The sequence below is a fragment of the Sorex araneus genome, chromosome 6 (genome assembly GCF_027595985.1).
Source record: "Sorex araneus isolate mSorAra2 chromosome 6, mSorAra2.pri, whole genome shotgun sequence".
NCBI lineage: Eukaryota > Metazoa > Chordata > Mammalia > Eulipotyphla > Soricidae > Sorex > Sorex araneus.
Genome location: NC_073307.1, coordinates 123,198,327 through 123,212,533, shown reverse-complemented (window position 1 = coordinate 123,212,533; position 14,207 = coordinate 123,198,327). Strand labels below are relative to the sequence as shown.

General features: G+C 37.0%; 1 protein-coding gene across 1 annotated transcript in view; it reads right to left on the bottom strand.

Moving 5' to 3' along the window:
- Positions 1-14,207, bottom strand: part of PRMT3 (protein arginine methyltransferase 3) — a 121,590-nt gene that overhangs the window by 32,267 nt on the left and 75,116 nt on the right. The window contains exon 13 of the mRNA XM_055143369.1: positions 13,139-13,225. Within this exon, the coding sequence (XP_054999344.1) occupies positions 13,139-13,225 (87 nt within the window). The remainder of the gene's footprint in view (positions 1-13,138; positions 13,226-14,207) is intronic.

The following is a 14,207-nucleotide window of genomic DNA, read 5'->3' as shown; positions in this document are numbered from 1 at the left end:
ATTCTTATTGCTGAGCTTGATGTAAGGAATTGAGTCCAATCTGAGTGATTATTTCTCTCTTTTCTTTTTGGGGCATACCTGGCGGCGATTCTCAGGGGCTACTCCTGTTTCTGGACTCAGGAATTACTCCTGGTGGTGTTTGGGGGACCATATGGGATGCCAGAGATCAAACCCAGTTTGGTCTTTGCAAGGCAAATGCCCTACCTGCTGTACTATCATACTATCACTCTGGCCCTCAAAGTTACTAAACTTTTTAAAATCCAAGTTTGGAAGTGTTATTTTCAATTTGCTTTCAAAATAAGATCAAAAGCATAAGAATCTCTGTAAACCCTAAAGATAAGTTATTCTATTCAAGCTCACAGTTCCTCATTCTCTGGCCATTTTGCATTCTGAGTAGATTTGTATAATGGTACATATCACATGATTCCTCCCACTATTCTAGCTACTCAAATAGCATACATCTCAAAGTTAATAAAATGCTGAAAAACTCTCTAAATTTTTCTTAGAGGTGTATTTCCAGAGAAAATGACAATAATGGGAAGGTGATTATACAAGGAATGGGGATGAAGACCAGATCTGAAGATGCTTGAAATCCTCTGGGCTAAACAGCTGCCACCATGCCAATGCCCAACTCCACTGCTTCTCAACTACTCTCTGCTGAGACACCACTGTCACTGCCACTGTCATCCCATTGCTCATACATTTCTCTAGCGGGCACCAGTAACATCTCCACTGTGAGACTTGTTATTACTGTTTTTGGCATATCGAATATGCCACCAGTAGCTTGCCAGGCTCTGCCGTGCAGGCGGGATACTCTCAGTAGCTTGCTGGGCTCTCCAAGAGGGGCGGAAGAATAGAACCCGGGTCGGCCACATGCAAGGCGAACGCCCTACCTGCTGTGCTATCACTCCAGGTATGCTAGTTTTCAAGCTGACTACGGTGGGGTCTTCATGGAATGGGGTGACAGCTTCCTCTCCCCCAGCCCATACTTCCAGAAGCCCCCAGCAGTCATACCCATATCCCACAGTCACTACCACGTAAACTCACTGGCTTAGTTCTACAGAGTTTCTGGAGCGTGTGGCTCTGTCCAAATTCCACAATACTGACACCCCAAAAGAAGCACTAGCTTCTTTTTTCTTCAAATTAGACTAGCAAGTAATGTAGAACCCAACTATGCTCAATAAACAAAAACAGTAAAAGAGAAGGTGCAACGAACAACAAACATCTTTGTAAGCCTTCAGACAATGGCTCAATGACCCCAAAGTGAGAGATACGATTTTTCACAAATTTTCTTCTACTGTACTATTTTTTTGATAATTTCATCACTCGTTCAGTTGTAACAAGCGATATAAGATAAACTATTTTGTGCCTGCTAAGGGGACAGGCATAGGGGTGGTTGGGAGAGCAATACCTCTCTCCCTTCCACTCTGTGGATGGGACTGTAGCTAGAACTCTGACAGCCAGCACAAGTGTATTATGAACAACTTCATAACCACAGTGTTTAAAGTAAAAATAAATAAATAAATAAAACTCAGGGGGTACAGTTTAGGATAAATGCCATAAAAAATAAGACAGAAGAGGGGAAATACCAAGTGAAATGTGCAAAATTTTGTAGGCAATGAACAGAGGGCATCTTAACTTTGCCAAACCTAAAACAATAGAACTAAGTCAGGATCCCTAGGAATATAAAACACGAATCTATTTTATAAAAATTATATTACGTAAAGAAAAAGTTGCATAACGGTAAAGTCTGATTTTTAAAAAAATTTACCTTAAAAAAAACCTGTTTGCTGTTCCACTATTCCAGGTAAGGCTCACATCTCCCTGACACCACTGGGCCTAATCCAGGATGGGTGGCAGAGACCCTCCTGTTCAAATAGGTCCTAGCAGCCTCCACATCTGAACTGCACCATAAAAATGGGCACCTACCATAGGTCCTGACAATGTACTCAACAAGATACGTGCTGCTAACAGTTATTCTTCCTGTCATTTGGTGAAGACAGGCATAGAAGAAAGAGAGCAATCCCAGCCTCGTCCTTCAGCATCTTCCAGAGGGTCTTAACTACAAAGACTAAGCACGGCAACAATAAAAACCAGCACTAGGAAAATACACAGACGTCCACCAAGCTCAATGAGAGAAAGGTAACACTGAAGACAAACAGCAGGAAGTTCTCAGACAATGTCTTTAGTGACACCATGATGAGGATGTTCACTGAGTTCAAAGAAACGATGACACAGGTAGTGAGCAAAGTACAAGAAAGCATGAGTCAAAATGAAAAAACTACTATTATTAGACATGACAGAAATGAAGAACATAGCAGGTGACATAAAAATCTCAAGAAACGCCTTGAATAGCAGAATAAACAGAGGCTAAGCAAAAGATCTAGGAGCTCCAAGATGAGAAGGAAGGAACTTCTAGGAAACAACAGAGGGTGAAAAACAGACCAAAAAGAAATGAACAGCACAACAGAAACCATGGGAATGAGTTCAAGAGGAACAATATAAGAACCATCAGTCCCTGAAGAACAGGAAGGCAAATGTGATAAAGAGGCAATAGTTAAAGAAATCATTGATAAAAATTTCCCAGAGTTGAGGATTACAGGCACTGAGATCCACGAGATCTGAAGGGTTCCAGTGAAAATAGACCCAATTAGGAAAACTCCAAGACACATAATACTCAAAATGACAAAATCCAAAGACAGCGACAGAACACTGAACATCTCAGATCAAATGAGACTCTATGAGTCATTAGAATATGGAGGGATGGAGTACAAAAATTCAACAAAATGAACACCTCACCCAGAATACTCTTCCCAGCTAGATTGTCATTCAGATTCGAAGGACCAATACAGAGCTTCACAGACAGGCAACAGCTTCGGGAATTCATAGCCTTGAAATCAGTTTTGCAAGCAGCCTTACTAAGGAGTTTCTCTAAAGGACAGGGAAACTTCCTAACCTGCGGCACTGAGTATGGCACTCACTGATGGTTCATATGGTTGCCCTTTACTAAATTAAGAAAGGTAGACTTATTCCTAGTTTGAGAAGGAATCTTACATATTTTTCAATAATCAGTTAACATCTTATTTATATTGGTTCAAAGCACTTAGCAATTAGTCTTTAAAAACACTGACCTATACTGATTTATTTTTTGATAATTCCATTAATTTTTTTATAATCTGCCATTCATTTAAGATTTGTTATATGCCTGTCAAGGGGGCAGGCTAGCGAGTGGGAGGGAACTTGAGGACATGGGTGGACTGAGGGAGACACAGGTGGTGGGACTGGCATTAGACCACTGTATGCATTTAACAACTCTATTATGAAGAACTTTGTAAACCATGGTGTCTTAATAAAAAATCAGAAGAAAAAAATTACCCCGGAAAAACCCTTAAAAGTAGGATGTTGAACTGAAAACTAACACATAATCCACACTTCAGTAAGTTCAATAACACCAGTTCTGGCACTGCTTCAACTCACCATTCCTCTTGCCGGGCTCCAGAGGAAGCAGATGGCTAGGAATAGAATGCTATGTTGTAGCAGAAACACGTACCTTTAAAGACAGGGATTGCATGTAACCAGCAAGATGCTCACACTAGAAAAATACTTGGAGGCTGATAATAAGTGAAGAAAGGCAGATGTGTTTGCCACTTCATGTGCATTCTGGGACACATGTTCACTAAATAAAATAGGAGAATCATCTGCACTAAACAGACCATTATATCTCTCACAGACTCTTGTTTTGTCTTCTCCCCTGAATAGTTCATTTGAATTATTTGTGCATGATGCTACTTTACTAGATTTCCTTAAATATAGAAAAAAAAGCTTTTAAAGTTGTTTTTTTTTTTAACTACAAGAATTTGCACAGGTTAAAAAAGAAACATTCTAGTTTGATAGTTATTCATGTGATTTTTATGATTGCATACAGTATTTTCCTTAAAAGCACATATGAGAGCTATTTTCAAAGTAACCCCTTAAACATTCATTGAGTCTACCCTCATATGCCAAATAAGTCGCAAGTGTGACAAGACAGGTCTCTGAACAGCGTTCTGTGCTATTCTGACTCTGTGCTCCGGGGCTATACTCCGTGATGTTTGGGGAACCATATGCGCGCCAAGATCTGAGCCTGTGCTGCAGCCCCATACTATGTAAGCTTCTTATCCTGCAGTGGACATTTTTGTACAAATCTTTTTGGGGAACACAAGAACACATTTCTGTTGTGTTTGGGACCCAGCAAAATACCTAAGCTATATATTGCAACAGAGTTGTATACAACTTCCCTCAGTACTGTCACTGGTCACTGTCATCCCGTTGTTCATCGATTTGCTCGAGCGGGCACCAGTAATGTCTCTCAATGTGAGATTTATTGTTACTGTTTTTGGCATATCCAATACGCCACGGGTAGCTTGCCAGGCTCTGCGGTGCGGGCGCGATACTCTCGGTAGCTTACTGGGCTCTCCGAGAGGGGCGGAGGAATCGAACATGGGTCGGCTGCATGAAAGGCGAACGCCCTACCGCTGTGCTATCGCTCCAGCCCTCCCTCAGTACATCACTCTTTTATACACATTTCTTAGAATGCTGTTGAGATCCCAAAGCATGCACTCTAAGACTGAAACTCATCCCTTGCCCTACTGTGATTCTTTCGGCAAAAAAACCCAAAAAAAACCTATAACAGAAATTTTTATGAACAAAAATTCTGAGTACCTATGACCTCTGTGCAATTGCTACTTATATTTGGTGCGTTTACTTTACTTCTACTCCCTCCACTCTCTATATATGATGGATTATTTTGAAGCAAATACCTGACATGTCATCTCTCTCCTATGTATTTCATTTTACATATTTTTCAAAATTCTTTTTCTTTTTTTTTTTTTTCCAGCCATACCCAGCGGTCCTTAGGGCTTACTCCTGGCTGTGTTCAGGGATCACTCCTGGTGGGGCTCAGGGGAACATACCTGATGCTGGGGATTGAATTCAAGCGCAAACCTCACCCAGCATCGTGTATCTTCAGTCCCTCTGTTAACATTATTTTAAAAGCATGGGCACTTTATTATGTATCTACATTTTTAATCATATATAGTAAAATACTCATTATTTTCAATCTTATCTAATACTTATAAGATGCAATTTACTATGTCTTCCCTACTGATGCCTTATGAAAGAGAAACTGTTTTGGCTTGTTGCGTATTCATAAAGCCTCATGGTTCTCAATTCATGTAAGTAGTCAAAAAACAGCTTCTAAGGGGAAAAAATGCCAAGATTGGGCCACAGCCGGCAATGCTCAGGAGTTATTCCTGGAAGTGCAAGGTAGATCATATGGGATGCCGGGGATCGAATCTGGGTAGGCCATGTTTAAGGAAAGCATCCCACCCACTGTACTAGCATTCTAGCCCTTACAGCCTGCCTTTTTATACTGTGAGTCACAACTCCAAGTGGGGATACGCGAATGCTGGGATTACAAAGTATGCTAAAATGTTGCTGAAAATAAAATTCTTTATGATTTATTTTCAGTAAATGCATCATTCAAATACCTGCTTTATATATATGCAAACCTAAATATCTGGGGTCATATAAGATATCTTCAGGTCAAAAGGGTCACCAGTGGAAAGTTTAAACCTCCATCCTCTAGACCAGCCTTTCCCAAAGTGGGCAATACTTCTCCCTCTCCCCAGGGTGGGTGCTTTCTGTTTGTTAGCTTAACGAAAGTGGATTTGGGGGCTGGAGAAACAGTATAGCAGGCAGGAGGCATATCTTGGTATGCAACTGACCGGGTTCTATTCTCAGCACTTCATCTGGCCCTGAGTCCCGCTAACAGTGATCCCGGAGCAGAGTCAGAAGTAAGCCCTGGATACAGTCATGGGTGGCCCAAAAAACAAAAAGGAAAAGGAATAATAAAAAGTAGATTTCAAGAGGGGAACTGAGTATACTTTTTGTATTTTGAGTTTTAAAAGGAGAGGGCAAGGACTGGTAGGAATTGAGACCAAATAAATTTGGAAACCAAATAAATTTTCTCTAGATTCTAGTCTACATTTTGGGTTGTAACCCCATGTATAACTATGGTGCAGGTAGAGAAAAATCTGTTAGTATTTCTAGACACACAATGACTGAAAAAAATAATTTAAAATCAATGTATCTGGGGCTGAAGCGATAGTCCAGCGGGTAGGGCATTTGCCTTGCATGTAGCTGACCTGGGTTTGATTCCCAGCATCCCATATGGTCCCCCAAGCACCACCAGGAGTAATTCCTGAGTGCATGAGCCAGGATTAATCCCTGTGCATTGCTGGTTGTGACCCAAAAAGAACTGTCACTGTCACTGTCATCCCGTTGTGCATCAATTTGCTCAAGTGTGCACCAGTAACATCTCCATCATGAGACTTGTTAGTGCTTTTGGCATATCAAATACGCTACAAGTAGCTCGCCAGGCTCTGCCGTGCAGGCGAGATACTCTCAGTAGCTTGCTGGGCTCTCCAAGAGGAGTGGAGGAATCAAACCCGGGTCGGCCACATGCAAGGCAAACGCCTACCGCTGTGCTAGACCCAAAAAGAAAAAAAAAAAGTCAATGCTACACTGTATTTCTCTGGGTAAAATGTGGGTTGACCGCAAAAACAATTCAAGAAGCTCTGCTCTTGATTATATGGTCATTCAAACAAGGAGAAATCTAAAACTAACAGGAGAGGTGAAATGACAAAATTAGAAGTGCACTTCCTCTTCAGTATAAAATTTACTTAATGAGTCTACTAAAATATATACCAGATGTCTCACTAAAATCTACGATGCAAGTTCAAGACAAACCTTTCTATTTAAAAACAGCACAGATGTGTTTTAATAATTAGTTTCTATAGCTGATTGGTTTTTTCAAGGTCAAAATTAGGTCAATTTGCACCCCAAAGTACTAAGAGCTGATTTAATGCTCAAGAATGAGTATGGACTAATAGGTTTATACTGCCAGAGATTATTCAAAAGCCTTAAAAGAAGATTTAAGAAGAATTATGAAGAAATAGACTCATCTTAATTTTCCATACCTTAGCCATTAGAAAAACTTAATGCTTAGTTGAGAAGTAAGATTAAAATCAAAGATAATATTAATGTAACCAAAGTAAAGAGAAAGTAAAATTTATCAGTTACACAAGTGGGGGTGGGGGCGCTGGGGGGCTGAGGGGGTGGGAGTATACTGGGGGATTTTTTGGTGGTGGAATATGTGTACTGGGATGGTTGTTTGAGCATTGTAAAACTGAGACTGAAGCCTGAAAGCTTTGTAATTTTCCACATGGTTATTCAATAAAAATGTTAATTTAAAAAAAAGATTAAAATCAAAGATGCTAACAGCAAACTCATTGGTCTGAACTGTAAATATGTTTCTTTTAATAACATTTAGTCTTTAAAAAAAAAAAAAAGACTGATTTTGACTCCATCCAAACCTAAAAATATCAGTGCCTTTCATCTATCATCAAGTATACCATTCTTAGAAGAATCAAATTGACCGCATACAACATACTTTTAGTTCACCAATTAAGGGTTAATTTTTTATTTATTTCTCTTAATAGAATACCCCCCCCAATATACAGACCCAGGTTTATTTTCCAGATTGGGTTATAAACAGCGTTACTTAAGGAACTTTTACTGATACGTAGAGTTCTGCAAAAGAGCCTCATTTGGGTATAAGAGCAATAAAACTGCATAAAACAATAATTGTTTTAAAAGTCAAAACTATTACGGAACCTGTATACCAAGAAGCCTAAGTAAACGGAATCCATGGAAGAATGAGCCCTTTCTTGAGCAGACAGTAATATTGACTTGAGAGAATGAGAACATTAATCTAATGCTGGGGTCATGGAAGGGCCCAGTAGCAAACAATGCGTCAGGCATAGAAACATGGATGCAAAAGGAGAATACGGGCCATTTCTAAAGGCCAAGTCGGAGCCACTGGACTGCATTCAAGCTCTCCCCTCTGCCTTTCAGCAACCAAGATGGATGAAGGTGATGGCTGATCAAAAAAAGCAGGAAGAGAGACGTCTTCCTGCAGTACACAGATCCCCAAATCAAAATAATCAGCAAACACGTATCTACATCCCTATTAACACGATTCACTAATCATTTCTCTGCTATTCCAGAAAATCCTCAGAAGTTGAGGCTGTTTCAAGTAAAACTACTGACGTGAACAATAGGCTTCACAACAAATCCTGAAAGTTAATGCCTCTTAAGAACAGATGGTTCAAGTAGTCTATTCTCCAATACTTATTTCAAAACTCCCCCTTTACAGTGTTTATTAGCCAACAGCTATATCATGAACCTTACCAGGTCTCAATTAGGACCTTCTTCTCCCTTGTAACACTTTAGAGACCTTTACAGGAGGAAAAACTAATTTCTATAGAGGCTAACATATATGTAAAATTATAAACAGGAAAAGAAACAGTAAAATGTGACCCTTGATCAAAAAAAAAAGGGGGTGGGGAACATCACTGAGAAACCTCAGGGAATTGACTAACAGACCTTGAGAAGACGAGTCATTCTTTTCTGATTGTTGTTCTGGGGCCACACCTGGAGGTGCTCAGTGTACTCCTGGCTCTGTACACAGCGATCACTCAGTGTTAGGAACTGAACTGGAGTAGGCTACACGCAAGGCAAGTGTACTAACCCCTGTACTATTGCTATCCCCCAGATTTATAAAAAAACAAGATATGGGGCCAGAGCAGTATACAGAAGGTAAGGCGCTTTGAACACAGCCAACCTGGGTCAAATCCCCAGCACCTATAATCCCAACCACAACAAGCCAGCCAGAAATGATTCCAGATTACAGAATAAGCTCCAACCAATTTTTGGTGGGAGGCATACCAATTTGCCGGGTATGCCTCCCACCAAAAATCAGACAGACAAACAAACAAAACCCTGAAACAAGATAAAAAATCACACTGGCTAAAGATAAAAAGCAAAATTAGAAATTCTAATACTAAACGAAAAGGTTTTGTTTAGTATTAGACAAACAAAAAAAAATAAAACATTTACTATATATATTAACAGGTCAGAACACAGATGAAGATCAATGACTTAAACACATGAACAGAAATTATTGCAAAGTATATGCATATTTAATGGCTAACACATTTTAGCCCTTTTATTCGATCTTTTAACCTGTGGAAATAGAATATGCTTTCTCAACTGAAATAATTTCTTTTCCTTTTTGGGGTTAGCTAGAAGACAAGCAAAGTTCTTCTTGTTCTCATGGAATTTTGTTTGCAATATCTAAGTATAACTCTTAAGGCACATAAGGTCCTTTTAAGGTCAGGAATTTTTTTTTTTTTTTAGTGTGTGTCCAAAGATTTTAGACAAGCAGGTAGAGTGAACTTTAATAATGCTTTAAAACATGCTCATAAAATTTATATATGCCACTGTATTTATATGTGTACTTTGCAAAATAAAAATACTTTATTGAAAAAAGTTTTTGAGTATAAGTATCTCATAAATGTGAACTTTAAATACACTAGATCATCTTGAATTTAATTAAGTAAAACTTTCTATGAAAAATAATCTTGATAACAGCATATTAAGAAGGGGTCAAAGAAACCTAGAAAGGGTAAGGTGCTTGCTCACCTTCTGAGTGGCCTAGCCAGATTTGATCCCTGACACTACAACTGGTCGCTGGAACCCTGGAACCCGGCCGGAAGTGACCACTGAGTACAGAGCCTGAAGTGAACCCAGAGTACCACAGGGTATGGTCCAAAACCCAAAAAGATTAATAATTAAAAAAAAAAAAAACTAAGGTAAGTTTGTACAAATTGAACATGCTACAAAAGCCTGTATTTTAATGGACACTCTCAGAAAGGCAGAACAAAAAAGTATACCGAAACAAAGATACTACAATGAAGTTTTAATAAGCAATGTATCAAAGAAAAACCATCGCCTGTCAAAAATATTATTTAATGCATATATATGAAGCATGGACTCTTTTAAATTTGATAGTTTCATTTTAAGGTAAATAGTTTGTTTAAAAAAATAGCAGAATTAAAAGTTACTCAGTGTAGACCTAGGATATGGAAAGGTCCATTTGACCATACATTTTAATTTATGTATTTTTGGTTTGGGGTTCATACCAAGTGGTGCTCAGTGTCACCTCCTGGCTTAGTGTTCAGGATCATTCCTGGTAGTGTTCAAGAAAATGTGCAGTGCTGAAAACAGAACTTAGGCCTTTCACATACAAGCTTGCATCCCGGCTTACTGACCAATCTCTCTAGCCACTTGACTATATTTTTAATGAGCTTATATACCAAAGCCAATATAAATGTTGCTGGAAAATCAAAGAAGTGAACACTACAGTCATACACAAAAAAATAAACTAGAAATTACTGATAAAATGTTTTAGTCCTGAAGTGTATAGCCTTAACAGTCAATGATATCATAAAGTGCAAAAGCCTAGAAAAAATAGCTGTATGACCAGAATTCATTGGAAAATTATCATTCAACTATTATTGGCAATTAAGACTCAAGAGGATCACATCATGTAAAATGTCCAAGACTTAAAATAGTTACTAATATAAAACATTAGATTATTATTTTCATCAATAGTATGCAAAAACAGGTATGGGTACATGTGTGTTGAAGATTTTTATCAAATGAGAAAAACATCCTAAACCACTATCAGTCTACAGCATATACACTACTAAAATTAAACCGAAGAGGATGTTCCTAACATTTTGCTATTTAAAAAATTTCAATTTTCTAATTTTTAATTAGACACAAATTTGGAATTTCATTAATAAATGAGAATGCGTATATTAAAAATGGGCTTAGCCACTCAGATATTTTCCATATTATTTTTCAGGAATGCACTCATATTGTAAGCACATAAAGAAAAAAATTTAATGTGTTTGAAAACTTGTATTTAGGAGTACAAAAATCTACATTTTTCACTCAATTACAAAAACAACGCTTTTTTTCTCATGAAAATAATCTTCTCGAGGACTGGGAATGTGACTCAGCAGTAAAGCAAATACTTCTTATGTGTGAGGTCCTGGGTTTGATCCTTGACACTTCATAAGAAAAGAAAAAAGAAAAATCTATGCTGATTTTCTCCATTCCCATACCAGGAAATATTTCTGCATTTCTTAGCATTTTATTTTTCTGCTGGTATAAAAGAAAAAAAAAGTTTCAACTAGGCACCCAATCTTTTAAAATACATTTGTTATGGATTGTTTTCAAGACAGGCAAATCAATTTTATATTCAAAAATAGTCTTAGTGATTAAGTTTGCACATAAAATGTGTCCTGAAACTTTCTGTAGCTTAATGCTACTGCCGTAACAAAAATTTGTTTCTAAGCATAAAGACAGCTAGAACATCATACAATCTGTATTCAGTGAAGTTGACATACAGAAAAAAAATATTGGGCAGGGGGATAAAAAAGGATAGTTGTGAAGGGTTTTACACATCTGGTATTGTCAGTGGTAACTGCCACCTACAGTGGACAAGGATTCAATAAGTTCATCTGTCTATAGAAAGCTAAAAAGATATATACCTAGAGCCAGTTTTTGAACCCTGCTCTCTATTTATATTTGTCCTATACTTTGATTTAGGAGAAAGACACTGAAAGTAAATTGAAAGAGGACTGTTTAACAATACTGATTATATAATTAATTTCAAAGAATTCCTTAATAGATGAGCTTAATTCATATAAAATTTTGGATCAAATAAACTGAAAGTCATCAAATCTTTTGACAATTAGTCTGAACTCTGTAGTTAAAAGAATCAGATGAATAACTGAAGATAACTTTTATCCAGTTTCTGACTATGCATTTTATATTTAAAAACTAGCTTTTGAAGATCTATCAGCAATTCAAAAATATTATCTGTATCAGTAACAACTATATATATTCACACCTAAGTAAATGCTTACTTCTTAACAGCATCCTAAGTCTCCGATAAAGACAAATGCTGCTATCTTAGTATTAGTGTACATTTAGAAATTATTTAAAAATATACTTTAACAATCTTACATTTCTATAAACATCCAGAGGTGCTTTTACACAAATACATGAATTAGTTCATTCCTCTTCATAACTAGTTTTCAAGATAGATTACCACTTTTCTAAAAGCACTTAGTCTAAAGTACAAACTACTTAAAAATCTTAAAAGTAACAAGCTAGTGAATGGCAAAAAATATACTTGTCTATTCAGATTTGTCAAGTGGAATTAAAAAACCAATTAGTTTCAATTTACTAAATGCACACACTCTTTCCTGTTCTTTTTTGGTTCTGGGGCCATACCCAGCTGTGCTCAGACCAAATCCACACATTTTCTAAAAATATTTTTAAAATGTACTTGTCTATAATGAAACTCACATTACTAAAAAGCATAATGCTCAATTTAGAAGGCAAGTACAGTACTTTTATGGTAACATTTTTCATTTTTTCAAATTGTAGGTTAGGTCACAAGTTTGCAATACTGACGGTTTTGATGTACACAGTTACCTCACCTCATGGCTACCAAAGCACCCACAATCCTTCATCAATATCTGTCGCCACTACTTCTGGTCCATCTCATCCTTGCCCCGCTGCATCTATTCCTCAGTCTCAGTTCTGCAAGGATTTGTTATCACCTGATACTGTCTATTTCCTTGTTATGATTCTCTATATGCCCCAGACAAGAGATCATCCAGTATTTGTCCTTCTCCCTCTGACTTATTTTGCTTAATACGGATTTGCCTAAATTTTCTAAAACCCGTATTTTTAGCACGTCAGGCTGATTCCTTAACAACATTAACAATATTAAGGAATTCTTCACTGATTCCCTCTCACACATAATATACAAGTATACATAGCATAACTGAGTGTTGAGCTATCAGAACAGGATATGAACTTTTTATTTTTAAGATAAAGCTTTCTATGGTAACAGACAACAACGAAGAAGCTAATAAAGAAAAGCCATCTTGCAAACAAATTTTTCTTATGCTTTATATTCTGAACTAAACTAACTTTTGTGAAGTCTACTGACCTATTAAAATAGATCTGTTCAATAGCTTAACAAAGGCCAGGATAGACTGTCAAAGGCAATAGTCGTTTTCATTTATCACAGGTCTGGTAATTAATTCATTAGCCTGCCAATCAACTACACTGCTAGTGAAATTTGTGAGAGTAGAATGGAACAGCTTACCGTGCACAAGGATGTCTTTGCGATTTTCAGGGTAAAGTCTGAAGAAAACTCCAAATCTGAGATAGACGTCATATGGCAATCTATGTGCTACCCATTTGAAAAAGAACAGGTGGAGGAAAGGACTTAGTAAAAACAGAAAAAAAATCTAAAAGAGTATTTTTAATGTATTTTGTAAAAAATAATTATGTAAATGAAGATTCTGCAAACATTAATCATTCACACCATTTTGGAATTATCTTCAATTTTATTTATTTATTTAAGATTGAAAGTTTATTGTACAGATTAGACTGAAAGGTCCAGGTCCCTCACAGACATTTTCAATTTTAAAGGCTACTAGCCAATTCAGTGCCCGAAGTTAAAAAATAAATGTAAGTAAAGGCTACTAGCCCTACCATTAATTTTTTTCTTTAAATAAAATTAGTATTTTAACTAGAAACTTTTTTCTTTAAATCAAATAAGTAGTCTAAGGAAAATCATTACTTAAAATTTTTGTATGTCTCTGTATCAATCAAATCAGGTTTCTGATTTGCCTTCTGTTTTCCAAATAAAATCATTTTTTATACCACCAGTGATATAAACATATATACATACATATATATATATATATATATATATATATATTTACTACAGTTTATGTGCAGTAACTGTTTAACTGTTGGTCCAACTTGAAAATAAAATGCTAGTGAATAAGACTAGTTGTTTTTAGGATTCTGAAGCTGCATTTGCATTTTGTTAGACATGAGGAACAACCATAATAATTTCAACCAAAGAACAAAAGCAACTTTGAAGACAACACAGAGGAAAGTAAAAGTCAAAAATCCTTATTTTCCCAGCTCTTCCCTGGTTCAAATTTTTTTCACAGAGTGGATGCAATCAACCATGTTTCAGCAATAGCAGTCTAGCTAATTCTGGCCAATAAAGGCTGATGATACTGGATCTACCAGCCTTAAAACAAATCATTACAGATACAAACTCCTATGACTAGGTTATCTCAATTAAAACTCCAATGTCTTTTCTTGTTTGTGGCCAACTTTGCACTGCTTGGGGAGGACTTTTGGCACTCTGTGCT